Consider the following 13,148-nt stretch of genomic DNA (forward strand, 5'->3'; position numbering starts at 1 on the left):
GCCCAACGAACGGCTTTAGACCATGCTGTTTTTTTTTTACTATGCCGGCTGGGAAGTGGCATCAGGCGATGTAAGGAAGGGGATTATGAGATGTCTTCTCCCTCTCGGAGCCGGATGTCTAGCAAGGGGTGGGATAAGGGCCCGGAAGGGTTGGGGCAGTGAGGGGGAAGGAGAGGGCTGATGATGGGCGGCTGGCCTTGCCTGTTTTGTGAGAGATGTTGTCTGCTTCTTTTCTCAGAGGAAGAGAAGAGAACGAAGGCGAAAGAGGATTGATTTGCCTGGCTGCCCTATAATAAAAATAGCCTGGCTTCACGGCCCTCCCCAGTCTGGGTCTTGCATTGCTCTTGGGCTTGACCAGACGTTTAAACAATCCCTTTGACGGGCGGAGAGCCTATTGTCTCAGCCTGCTTGAACTGATAGCACGTTTAGGCATGGCCGTTGCCCATTGCCCGGTAGGTTGGTTGGTTGGTTGTTTTCTTTCTTTCTTTTTTTTTTTTTTTTTCCCTTTTTTTTTTTTTTTCCCTTTTTTTTTTCCCCTTTTTTCCTTATTCTTTCTGCTTTTATCTATTTATTTATTTGTCTTTTCTTTTCATAGAACGGTAAGGTGATCTTCTTTGTTTAACCTGAGCCCCTGTGGAACTTTGTGGAAAGGGAGTAGCGTGGCTTTGTTCTTATCCAGTCCTGTAGCAGCGTATTTTAGGAGCAGATTGTATTTCCAAAAAAGCAGGCCGAGGGCTTCTTCTTCCGGGTACTCTCTGTCTTCTAAGCGACGTCATTGCTAGTGGCATTGCATTTATAGACATACACCAGATTATGATACACAGTACCGCACTGCAGTGTGCTTACAACCTTACAACAGACAGGCAGACGGTAGCCAGCAGACAGCAGAGCGCAGAGCGCAGACAGCAGAGCGCAGACAGCAGAGCGCAGACAGCAGAGCGCAGATAGCAGACAGCAGACAGACAGCACGTAGCGCTGCCCCCTCTTTTCCTCTACACATCCCTCCCTCCATGGAGGAAGCAGATGAAGATTTTAACTCAAGCTGAGGCCGATGTAAGGGGGGGGGGGAGAGAGAGAGAGAGAGGGAACATCCAAATATACATGTGCATGCGTATTATGTGTGTATTGTCACATGCCCCGCTCAGGTTGTAGTTCGCCATGCAATGCACTTATTGCCGGCCTGCTCAGCCAGCTTCTTGTTCGGTTGAACACCTCCCTTAGGCTGCAGCCCTTGGGCCCTTGGGGTGCAGTTAGCTGGAGGTTGCAGCGTTCTCTTAGTTGCAGATCAATCAATGCCTTAGGCTTGGCCTAGATGGGCTAGCACATGTGAGGCTCCTCTGGCCCGCCCTGTTGCAGGCTTGGTGCGGGCGTAGCACAAGTTGTTCCTTTGGATGCGGTTTTGTTCACCGACCTACAGGGCAGCACAAATCCCAGAGAAGAGCAGTCGAGAAGTTGAGTAAAAAGAGCCGAGTTGTAACCCTCGCAGAATAGGGTTGGTTTGAGTGGACAGCGCCCACCCGCCGCCCCGAGCTTTCCCTCGACAACGGACGGCTATGACGTGGGCGATGGCAGCACAGAGACAGAGACAAGCACGGAAGAGACGACCCAAAAAGCACGGCCATAAAACAAGATAGCAGAAGGGTCAACACAGACACCCTCGACGCAGAGAAAGCAGGGCTGGGAGATGACAGGGGAGAGCACCAACAGAAAGTGAAGTTGTGAATTTCTTCTTTTCTGTTCCAAGGGAGGTAGGTCGAGAAGGAGACACCGAAGGCCGCGAACCACACCCTCCCTCCCCTTTGCACGCTGTCTCCTAGTGCCCCTTCCCCTTGCTGTGGCTCTCCACCTACTTGATGGCTTTGGAGTTGCCAAGAAAAGAACTCTGAACAGGTGGAAGAACAATGGGCTGGGGCTGTTGGTTTATGCCGAGTAGATTTTTATTTTATTTTTTATTTTTTATTTTTTATTTTTAATTCATTTATTTTTCTCTTTTTGCAAAAGAGAAGGGCGGATATAAACACAGATCAGAATGCAAGGGCCAGACAAGGCGAGTCCGGGGAGGAAGAGGAGAAGGGGGAGGGAGCAGGGTGAGTAGGCAAAGGGAAGCCGAAGGGAACTAATGGGGATTCTTCTAGGAGACTGCTGGTCTTCTTGTCAGAGACGAGAACTGTTGTTACAGAAGAGGATAAAAGAAAAAAAAGAGGGAAAGAAAATAAGGAAGACAAAAAAAAAAGAACAACTTGAGACACACAAGCTCATGCTGCGCCGTCGGTTCGCCCTGACGAGGTTGTACTTATTTAGATTGCTTTGACTAAGCCCTTTCTCCCTCTTTCTCTCTCTTCCATTTGGCGCTCTCTTGTTCTCCAAGTCAAAGAAGTAAGTCGAAGAGGGGGAAGTGGCAGTATGACGACAATAATGAACAACAACTCTGTGCGTACTTACATACCATGCGTACGTGCGTGCTGCACACATGAATGCACACATACACATACACATACACATACACGTACACATACACATACACATACACAGACATACACATACGCCATTCACATACATGCGTACATCCATACATCCATACATCCATGCATCCACACAATCAGTGCATAGCACCCACGCTTGCACCGCAACCGCACGGCAAAACCCAACACACCGGCTTTGCCCTTATAGTATACTTTGGCTAAGACCAGCACAAGCACCGACCATGCTTCTCTTTTTGCTGGTTCTTGTTCTTTTTTTTCTCACAAAAAAGCTTCGGTTGTGTTTCAGCTGAACGCATCGGGAGGACGATCGGGCTGTTTGGTGGTTCGTTCGCTGGTGCTATTTCGCATTATTTGCAGCCATTATCGCTCTTCTCCCATTGACTTATCGTCATCTGGTCCATAAATGCGACTTTTTTTCGTGTTAGTGCTGGGCCTGCACGCGCTGTGCTGTGCTGTGCTGTGCTGTCGCAACCCCGGTGCCCGCTGGTTGTTTTACTGGTATGTATTGGCATTGCTGGGCCTGCCGGATCTTGCGAGCAAGGAAGGGTCTGGTTTGACTATCCAAGCAAGACCCAGGACCTAGACCTAGGCCCCACGAATGGAAGGCCTGGACCGTCTTTTTTTTGTGTGCGGGTGATTTATGTTGTTATACTTAGAACTGACGCGGCTAGGCGAGTCTAGAGACGCACAAGGCATTGAACGCCGTGGCTTTGCTGTTCTTTTTCGCTTGTCAGCGAGAAGTTTCACACACCGGATGTGGCATTTTGTCTTTAATGCTTGTAGCATGTATGTATATATATATATATACATGTGTGTGTGTGTGTGTGTATGTATGTATGTATGTATGTATACATGTGTGCGTGCATGTGTGTGTGTATGTATGTACGTGTATGTGTGTATATGTCTACATGTGGTGTGCTGTGCTGTGCTAGTGTATGTAGGGCACTACCCCCCCCCCCCCCCCTTCCCCTGCCTCCTCTTGTCGCCGCCTCCCCCTCCTCCTGCTTCACCGTCTACTTCATCGCCTCTGCTTTGCCGGCCGGAGGGGGGGCCACCGCGTTCATTTTTAGAGCTTTGCATGCATGAGCCACACGGGAAAGAAGGGAAAGGGGCGGCCTGCGAAACGGAAAAGAAAAAAAATAAAAAAAAAACATCTTGGCTTTTCTTGCTTACATCTGCCAACTCCCAAAATCTCCAGGTCTTGGCCCCGATTCGGCACAAGAACGAACTGCTGCAATGACAGTTTGGAAGAGCCCTAAACCTGACAGGCAGGCAGACAGATAGAGCCAGAACATACCAAGATAAAACCCGGGCCTTACTTGTCTAGCCTAGCCCAAACAACGGCGCATTATTAGTCAAAAGGCCCAAAGGCAAAGCGCAAAAAAGGGTAGGGCTTGGAACAGTTGGCCCTCCCTCACGCCAAGAAAACCCTTTGTTTCTTAGATCCGACTCTTAGTCCCAGTTTGGTATGTCTTCCGGTCTCAAGGCCTTTGGTGTCCTTGTAGGCCTTTCTTGCGTATTTCTGCTGCTGCTGCTGCTTGCTAGGCTACATTTATTTCCCTGTCTTGGGTCGGCTCGGCTCATATTAGCTAGCCTATAGAGATCTTAATCTCGCTGCTTGTCGTGTTTGAGAGCAACTCGTCATCATTACCAAGCAAACCCTAAAGACCCACAAACCCTAATATGTCTTGTAAGTCGTCACGGACCGCATTCGGCAGGCGCAATTAGAACCACTGACACATGTCTTGAGTTGGTGAGGCAGCTATGCGCATAACCGCCGTGCTTTTGGCTGAGGCAGCTGCAAGTATCTTTGTGCAAACCTCTGTATTGAGCTATCTCGTGTACACAACAAGACAAACGGATTAATGAGACGAGGCGTGCTTTGTTACTACAAACGGGCGCTCAAGGACGCATGGCAGCCCCAGAAGGAGAGGGAGGGGGCATGCGAGACTACGCATTATTAAAAGCTACGGTGCAAACGGATAGGGTCGTACATTTCATTTAGCTGCCTGATGCATGCCTCTACCCTCCCCGCAGCCTGACCGCCTTGTAGACTTACCTTACCGCCTCATACACCTCGGAAGCTGGTCTATGCAGACATGTGGTGCGTAGATGGCCATGTCGGGGCGAGTGTTCAGAAATGATGCTGTAATTCCGAAAGAGAAGAAAAAAAAAAAAAAAAAAGGAAAATGAAAAACAAGCCAGGTAGGTAGGTGCCTCCAGCCCCCTTCATGAGCACATTCGTATAATAATCGCCGAATTCTGCAGTGTTGGACAGTAGGCTTTGAGGTAAGACACAGTGGCGATACAGAGGAAACACAGACAGTGCCGAGACCGAGAGAGACGGTAAAAAGATCAAGCATGATGGTGAGGGCAAGGCAGGGCTGAAAACGAGAATGGAACTGATATGCTGACGGAAAGCAATAACCCCTCACAATCTCTTCAAGCAAGCGCGGCTTGATCAACGCCGAGCGATGGCTAGAGCAGCGCTTTGAACTCGACTTTTCAGCTACTGTCTACCAGGCAGTTATCTATACGTATCACTATATCATGTCTACAACGTTTCCTAGTCTCTCCCTTATATCACCCCATGATGTAGCACACATGTGCCGCAGGCTCCCTTCCCGCCCACCGCCTAGGCTATGACCTACCTACCTACCTACCTACCTACCTACCTACTTGAATTTATGCCTCTTGCTCTCAGCTCTTGCGTAGCGTATGGCCGGAAGAATACCAAAGCTATATCAACTGATGCACACACCCGACATCTGTTTGCACAGGTGCAGTAAGTACTCTCGTTGTGCGATGCGAAGAGGACATAGTAAAGCCCCTTGTGAGGATCCTACTTGTAAGCCACCACAAGCCTGTTTGCTAAGGCGTGTTGAACAAGGTCGAGATGGCGGCTTCGTGCATATAAATAGGACAGAGGAGGAAGAGGGAAAGCAATGAGGCGCTGGTTGGAGAGAGGGGCCAACGGGATATAAAGAGATAATCAAGTTAAGCAAACAGCAACAACGCCATTCAGCCATGTCTGGGCACAAAAAGCAAACGGACAGGGGTTGGATCATAAAAACAAACAGCGTAACAAGAGCACAAAGAGAAGGGGTCAATGAAGAGAAAGGAAGGAAGAGGGCAAGCGCACGTCCTGCCCGCATGGCTGCATTGAGGTGCGACTATGTACCTCTCCTATCGCCCTTTCCGTGTCTTTTGTCTCTTGTCTTGCCCTCGGGCGCTCGCATGACAAGGGGAGCATCTAACGACATCTCTTGTAGATAATACATGTCTAGACACCGCTGAGAGGATAAGTGAGCTGTCTGCATATATGAGTACCATATACTTGGGGGAGCAAGCCCAATGCAGTCTAACTAGCTAATCAGGCGGCTGCTATCCCATGACTTTTTCTTTTCACTTTTTTCCATCTGTTTGTCATTGTATATCCTAAAGCACCACACTCCGGGCGGCGGCACACTTGACTGGGGCATCTCTGTTGCTTCTAGGGCTCCTCCCTATGCTAATTGTCTTTGTTTATGTGCTCTATGCAAAACAATGCAGACGGGGCTCATGCAGCTATGAGATGCTGTGGTTGTATGCCAAACGAACAGTTGTCATGTTTGCTCTGGAGAAAAAGACACAATCGAGACATCGGGGAACTTGAAAAGTATCTGACGCAATGAGGCGAGAAGCAACGCTGAAGAAGCTCTATATGGTAGCCCAAAAGACGCCAGTTCCCCAATGCTCTTCATGCTCTACAACACAACCTATAACGCTATGAAGCCCTTCCTCATCGCTTACCACCCGGTATACTTCTCTTGCTTCTGGACCACCGCCCCCTACTACTCGCCCCTACCGCTATACCTATGCGTGAAACACAATTCAAACGAAGAGCTGCATGTAGACGTAAATGTCTCCGTATTTGCGGTATACAGCACACTGTGGCACCATAGGCAGACTCAACCAACACTGAATGTCTTTGTGTTTGGGTCCGTATGTGCTGAACCTGCCGTGATAAACGGAAAGAAAAAAGGGCGAGTCCTGTGATCAACGGAGATTGAGCAGGAGCAGCCTGATAGTCTGGACTACAAAAAGAAGAGGCTGGGCTTGTTGGATATTGCAGAAACCATGGCAAATGTCCTTGATGTGGTCCAGTTGACCGCTCCAAGCAGGTAAAGAAGACAAGCAACATGGACCACAACAGGCCAAAACCGAGTACTGTAGTTTGCTTTCCTAGGACTACCAACATTTGGAGTGATTATAATGTCAATACAGCTGAAACTTTAGCAACAGTCGTCATAACTTCCCTCGTAGTTTCGGTAAGCCCACACGCGAAACCGATCGTGTGTTCAGAAACAGCGGTTCAACCAACTCTAGCTTTGAGGCCCAGTGCACAAAAGCACGAAAGAAGAGGCTTGTCTGTTTTGTGTCAGATTGACTAGCCTACCCACAACTTAGACTGCTAGACCACCTTGCTTCTATTTTCTGGGTAGCCGGCGTTCGGACAAAATTGTGGTGGTCTGAGTCTAGATCTGGTTTTGATCCTCCCTGTGATCAGGGTAGTCGGTTGTGTCAATGTCGTTCGTCATAGATAGGGGGTGGGAAGAGAGAGGGGGAGGGGCAGATAGACTGGCGGGGATGGCAAGAAGCGTAGTGTTTAAATGGCCTAGCGCTGCTAGCAGATATGTGTTTAGTGAGATTGTCACATTTGATGCTAAACGTACATATGGTATTGTTGCAGATGCTATCACCATCTTAATTGTGTAACAGCAACAACTTTATCGATACCGCTTATCGATAACAGATAGATGCGGCGCTTGAATGTGGCGCTCGCTCAAGGTGTGGCGTATAAACAAAGTGCGCCCATGCTTCTATTAGCTTCTATAGGTTTTTGGGGGGGTACAAACATACCCTCCTCGCCTTGCCTTGAGCATCTTGCCCCTCCCCTAGAAGCTCTGTTTTATGCTAATGACAACAACGGCCAACAGTGACATATAAAGGACTAGGACAAGAGATAGACCGGCTCAAGGCATTTTTCCAAAAGCCTCAAGATACGTGTACAGTCTGTTTCTTACCATTCTGTCGCTAATCCTTCTACCGTGAGTTGCCGTGCGGTGGTATAACGTAGCCTGGTCAGGATACTAACAAAACATCGTCACTAATATAGAACTACTACCCTAGAGACCAAACAAGCTAGTCTAAATTATAACACATAATGGCTGATGTCTCGCTTTTTGTAGTCTCGGACTACTCTGCGTCGGAGAGGCGCATTACGCCCTCATGGTCAATTGACCAATTGAGGGCCAAGATGGAAACTGTTACAGGCATTCCTCCCTCGTGCCAGCAGATCTCGTACAAAACCCCTAGCGGCGAGGTTATCCCAGTGTCTGCTGCCGACGAGGAAAAAACGACTCTAGAAGGCTGGAATCTGAGCCGCCAGGGAGAACTGCGTGTATGTGACTCGTCCGTCCCTCATCTATATCACCCACCGCCCCATCGCCGCTCCCAGCACAATTGCCTCCCCGCTTTTTACTCGGCTAACCCTCCACCTCTAGATCAACGACACACGTCCAGCTTCAGCACGCCCCAATTTCACCGACATGTCAAACGTAGAAAAGTACGTCATGCCAGACGATGAATACGATAAGAAGGACGATTCTGTGCGGGCATGGAAGCGCACACATAAGCTTGGCCGTTTCGACCCCGACGCACCCCGAGCTGAAGCCGAGCGACTATCCAGCATGGCCAATGAGATTGAAGAACGCGGTATCAAGGTCGGTCTACGGTGTCGTGTCGGTGGTGATGACGACCGCCGTGGATGTGTGCAGTACGTTGGTGAGGTGCCGGAGATCTCAGGTGGCACCGGCCCGTGGATCGGCGTGCAGCTGGATGAGCCAGTGGGAAAAAACGATGGGAGTATCAATGGAAAGAGATACTGGGGTGCCGAATCGGCAATGAAGCATGGCGTTTTTGTGCGCTCGGAAAGAGTGGAGATGGGCGATTTCCCGGTGCTTAACGACTTGGAGGAAATGGAGGAAATCTAGAAGCCCTTTTGTCTTGATCAGTGAGATGTAGAGCTTATGCTAGCTCCTACTAGATGGGGTGGATGACGGGGGGTGCACATAAGATCATGATTGCGCTAAGATACTAAGAGCGCTCTATACCGTATGTAGCTGTATAAAGTTACCGCTGAACCATTCCGACCCAGCCCGACGAGCTGATGTCACTACTACGGAGCGACAGCTCACAAGACCAAAAGCATTCTCTGATCAACATTCAGATGATCGCAGTTCCGCCAACAAGAAGAGACAATGGCTCAATACGGAACGGGATTCTAGGGGTCTTTGCGTCTTTTTTTTTTCCTTCTTTTTATTTTTTTTACGCTACGTTCCCTCACCGCCTTGGGGAGGGAGGGATGACGACGACGGCGCCTATATATAAGTGTAGTTAGGTATAGGCCCAGCCAAGCCTGCCTACGTCTTGGAGTAGCTTACTTACATCAAGGAGCAAGATAAAAGAAAGAGGCGGAATTTACAAGCACCGATCCAGGCCTGGAATTTATGTCCAACGCAATTTATAATCAAACCCCGTTCGTCGAAGAAAAAAAAAAAATTAACGCCCAGTAGGCTAGACTTCAGGTGTGTTCTAGTGTCCATCCTGTCTTTCTGCCCGCTTTCGGGGGGTAGCTTGTTTCAACCCAAAGCTTGCCCAGAAGCGGCAAAAGGTGTTCCTATTTTATTCTTTCAATTTTCATCGACGACAACTCCGGACTGGTCGGAAAACAAGTAAGCCGAGCTATTACAGCGAAGACTTTTGAAGAAACGGACGAACAATATTAATTCACATGACAGCTTTTGCGCCCGTGTTTCTTTGTAAAAGGGAAGGAAAGAGGCTTGTTTGCTGATCATGCAGTTCTGGGAAATAAATGCTTAAAAACAAAAGGGGACTCGTAAAAAAGGGCTGTACTTGATGATTTCGATGCTTCTTACATCTTTCTACACCCCAAAAAAAAAAAAAAAGCAGCCTCTCCTTCACTTGTTGTTATCGTCCGGAATATCAAGTTCAACCGATCCACCTGTCCTTGGCCGGGACTTTGGCTGGCCCCACAAGCCAAGTCCGGGGCAGCCGCGCTTAAAGGCATTTGCCTTGAACAGCAAACAAAAAAGGCAAGAACCAACCAGCCACCAGCCAACAAACAAGCAGACTAGCCTATGATTTTTACGGCCGCGACAGCAAGCAGTTGCAGTAGGAGCTGGAGGAAGCACGATCAGGAAGCAAGAGCAGCGTGCCCCTTCCTTCTCTTCCATCTGTGCAACCATTCTCCTCAATGAGCTGTTGCTGTCCAAAGAAATCCGGGTGGGGTCATGCAGAGACAAGCAAGAAGCAAAATGCAGTAATTGCAGTAATTTCAGTAATTACAGCAAAAATCCAGTAAAGACAGGGCAGGGTTAGCGAGGCAGGAAGGCCCAAACAGGGAAGAGCAAGGTTAAGAAGGTGCGTGTGGAGAAGGAGAAGCTGGAGCTGGACTTGGCTGTTTGTACTTGCACACTGTATCAAGTTTCTTCTTGGTAGTTACGCTCAAACAAGTTTCAATCAGATCATGCCTTTAGAGAACTTTTACTTCACTAAACAATTCCTGTCCCTTTTTGTTCTCTATGGGTCTTCCTTTATCTCTTCTCCTCTTTATTCCCCTCATCATCGTTGCCGCCACTACCGACTCTTTCTGTCCTTTTTTATTTTTCATTTGCCCTTTGCGCACATTACATTACTATAACCTCGAGTCTTGCGCACCTTCCTCGCCCAATAGCACTCCCTTTTATTCCCTTTTATTTACCGCTCTTATTTCAGACTCCTTTCATCGCCTGTCTTGTGGTCGGGTCCCTGAGTCTTTCTTTGCCTTTGCTGCTGTGACATGGCCAAAGCTCTTTCTTAATCGATGCGTACATGCTATGTTTTATCAGCCAATCTACTCTGACTACACGCAACAACGCTGCTCTTATACTCGCTTTTCTGTCTTTTAGCTTGCGTTCCTGTCTTTTTTGCTCTGCCGTTATTCTGCCGCTGGTGCTGCACCGGTCCACTGCGCTGCTTATAATTACATAGTGCGCCGCCGACGTCATTGCTGACTGTCAGGCTTTGCCTACCAGGGCTTGGTTTCATCAGCAGCGCCGGAAACACGCCTACCCGTCCTCTTGACTCTGTTTTAGTATTTAACAGCTGCGCTGCACTCTTACTTGCTGTGTCTTTGCTATCCCTCTTGTTTTCTCCCGTCTTCTCCTGTCGCTATCCTTTGTTACATCTTTATATACTATGACCGGCCTAAGATCTCTGTGTCGCTACCTTGTGCTGTTGGCCCTGGCGCGCTCTGTCTCGCTTGTTTGCGCAGAGGCTTCAACAACCGCCCTTGCCGAGGCTCCAGGCTGGGCTTCGGATTCTTCTATGTACATCTACTTGAGTGACCGAGGGTACTCTGACACTTACTCCGTTATTCCCTTAACTACAGCCCAAGGGCTGAATGAGAGCCAGTCCACACGAAATGTATGCGCAACCATGCAATACCCTCCCCGTCTTCCTCCCCCCCCCCCCCCCCTCACATCTCTCTTCCCAAGATCTGGACCCTGGCTAATCTTTTCGACAGAGAATATCTCTCTCCGGCCCCTTGACCATCGTCAACGCTTCCAACTTTGAAAACTATGCAGCTTCGCCAATTGAAATCATATATCTCTCATGTAGCGGCGACACTTCCTCTACTGCCTCTCCCAACACCATGCTCAACGCCATGATGGCCCAAAAGCCACTTGCAATACTTCTGTATAGTACCGAAGCAAATTACTGCTCATTATCATATACCGGCGACCTTGAATTCAATCGCATTTTTACAGTCGCTTCTATGCCAGTCTCAGTCGATATCCTAAACTCTATCACAGACTCGGCAAACTCGCTACAAGCCCAAATTTCCGGCATAAATGCCCAAACAAACAGAACCCGCGATACTGGAGAGCGCAGATCGGGGGGATCTGCCATCGCCATGAGTCTCCTGTACGGCATCACAGGCATCATATCACTTCTCTTTCTCATTATTGTCAGCACAGGCGCTGTCCGGGCCCACAGATATCCTGAACGCTATGGGCCGAGGGAAAGCTTGGGCAACCAGCCTGGACAAAGCCGTGCACGCGGTCTTGCTCGTGCAGTTCTTGGGACTCTTCCCATCATCAAGTTTGGCGATCCAGTACCGCCAAAGTCAGAGCGCATGAACGACGTCGAGTCTGGCCACGACATTGTGTCTCCTGCCCCTGTTGCTAGGCGCGACTCTTCAACACAAGCTGCAACTGTTCTGCTAGCGCCATTGTCGCCCGTTGCTTCGGAATCCCAAATCGCCAAGACCAAAGAACCCCAGTCCGAAAACGAAAAGCAGCCAAATGATACCACCACTGGAAACGGCCAATGCAACCAGTCCAATGAAAGTATCAAGACCAATGGCGACAACAACAGCAACCACAATAGCAACGATGACGACAATGACCACCTTGGTTGTTCAATTTGTACCGATGATTTCCAGGTTGGCGAGGATGTTCGCGTGCTTCCATGTGACCATAAATTCCACCCGGCCTGTGTTGATCCCTGGCTTTTAAACGTCTCTGGCACCTGTCCCCTTTGGTAAGCTTACCTACTGCCGCTTGGCTCCATTTCTCCCTTATTTGCCCATCACATTCAAGACTTGCCGCAAACAGGGAAACCTGCAACAGCAACAAAAGAATGCGCAAAAGTCTTCGCAAATTGGAACTGAAACTGACATAAGCCTATTTTCCACTGTTTAGCCGCTTCGATCTCAACACCAATTCTCACATCAGCCCCGATGATGCTAGCGAGACCCATACCATTCTCCCCCCGCCTCTCGACCACTCACATGACGATGACGACGACGATGAGCCTTTGCCCGGTCAGTCGCCCAGCCGACCTGAGCCCGACCATCGCCGAAGCCCAAGCCATAGCCACCATCGCACATCTAAATTCCTTGACTTCCACCGCCTTCGAATGGCTAGAACACGCGATGAACGGATCCAGATTCTTCGACAACTGCGTAATCGCACATCTTCTATGCCACATGCCAGTAGCAACAGGGACTTGGGCCAGGGCTCGGGTCATGTGACTGTCAGTAATGAGGCTGGTGCAAGCAACGGCGAAGACCAACAATGCCAAAGACACTCTCTTGCTGAGAGATTCCGCGATCGGTTTAAGATCCGGACGCGTGTCCATGCTCAAGACCAAGCCGCCCCCGGATCATAGCCGGTCTAGGCCCATGTCTAGCTTTCTTACCATTCTTTTTCTTGTAGATGAGGTATCCAGGCCTTTATTGTGTTCTATATTCTGTTCATGTGGTGCTTGTTTGGGTGGCATTTCTCTCTGACATTTGTTTTTCTCATTGGCTTTCTGGAGGACCTCTTCCTTTTTTTCTTGTTCTTTTTTGTTTTTTTTTTTCATTTGGCGTTCATCAAACCTGGCGTTATGGGCATGTCGACATTTTCTAGGGACACGGGAATGGCGTTTTTCCTGGGCTATAATATTTGTATATATCCTGTCATGATCTGTGCTAGCACTCACAATCTAACGCTCGATTCTGCCGTTACGAGCAGTCTGCGACCATCAGACGAACGACTTATCAAGAAGTCTCAT

At 49.0% G+C, this 13,148-nt stretch overlaps 2 protein-coding genes across 2 annotated transcripts; both read left to right on the forward strand.

The window, feature by feature from the left end:
- Positions 1-7,782: 7,782 nt before the first annotated feature.
- Positions 7,783-8,518, forward strand: HOO65_010741 (Cell polarity protein alp11; the record flags this gene model as incomplete). Its single annotated transcript, XM_071006140.1, has 2 exons — positions 7,783-7,926; positions 8,030-8,518. 2 exons carry the CDS (start codon positions 7,783-7,785, stop codon positions 8,516-8,518), a joined length of 633 nt encoding a protein of 210 aa, XP_070862563.1.
- Positions 8,519-10,784: 2,266 nt separating this feature from the next.
- HOO65_010742 (uncharacterized protein) lies at positions 10,785-12,761 on the forward strand (the record flags this gene model as incomplete). The annotated part of the gene is made up of 3 exons (XM_071005594.1): positions 10,785-11,012; positions 11,113-12,131; positions 12,293-12,761. The coding sequence occupies 3 exons, from the start codon at positions 10,785-10,787 to the stop codon at positions 12,759-12,761; spliced, it is 1,716 nt and encodes a 571-aa protein (XP_070862564.1).
- Between the last annotated feature and the right edge of the window lie 387 nt (positions 12,762-13,148).

This window comes from Ceratocystis lukuohia (assembly GCF_044167205.1).
Source record: "Ceratocystis lukuohia strain C4212 chromosome Unknown Supercontig1_pilon, whole genome shotgun sequence".
NCBI classification, from domain to species: Eukaryota; Fungi; Ascomycota; class Sordariomycetes; order Microascales; family Ceratocystidaceae; genus Ceratocystis; species Ceratocystis lukuohia.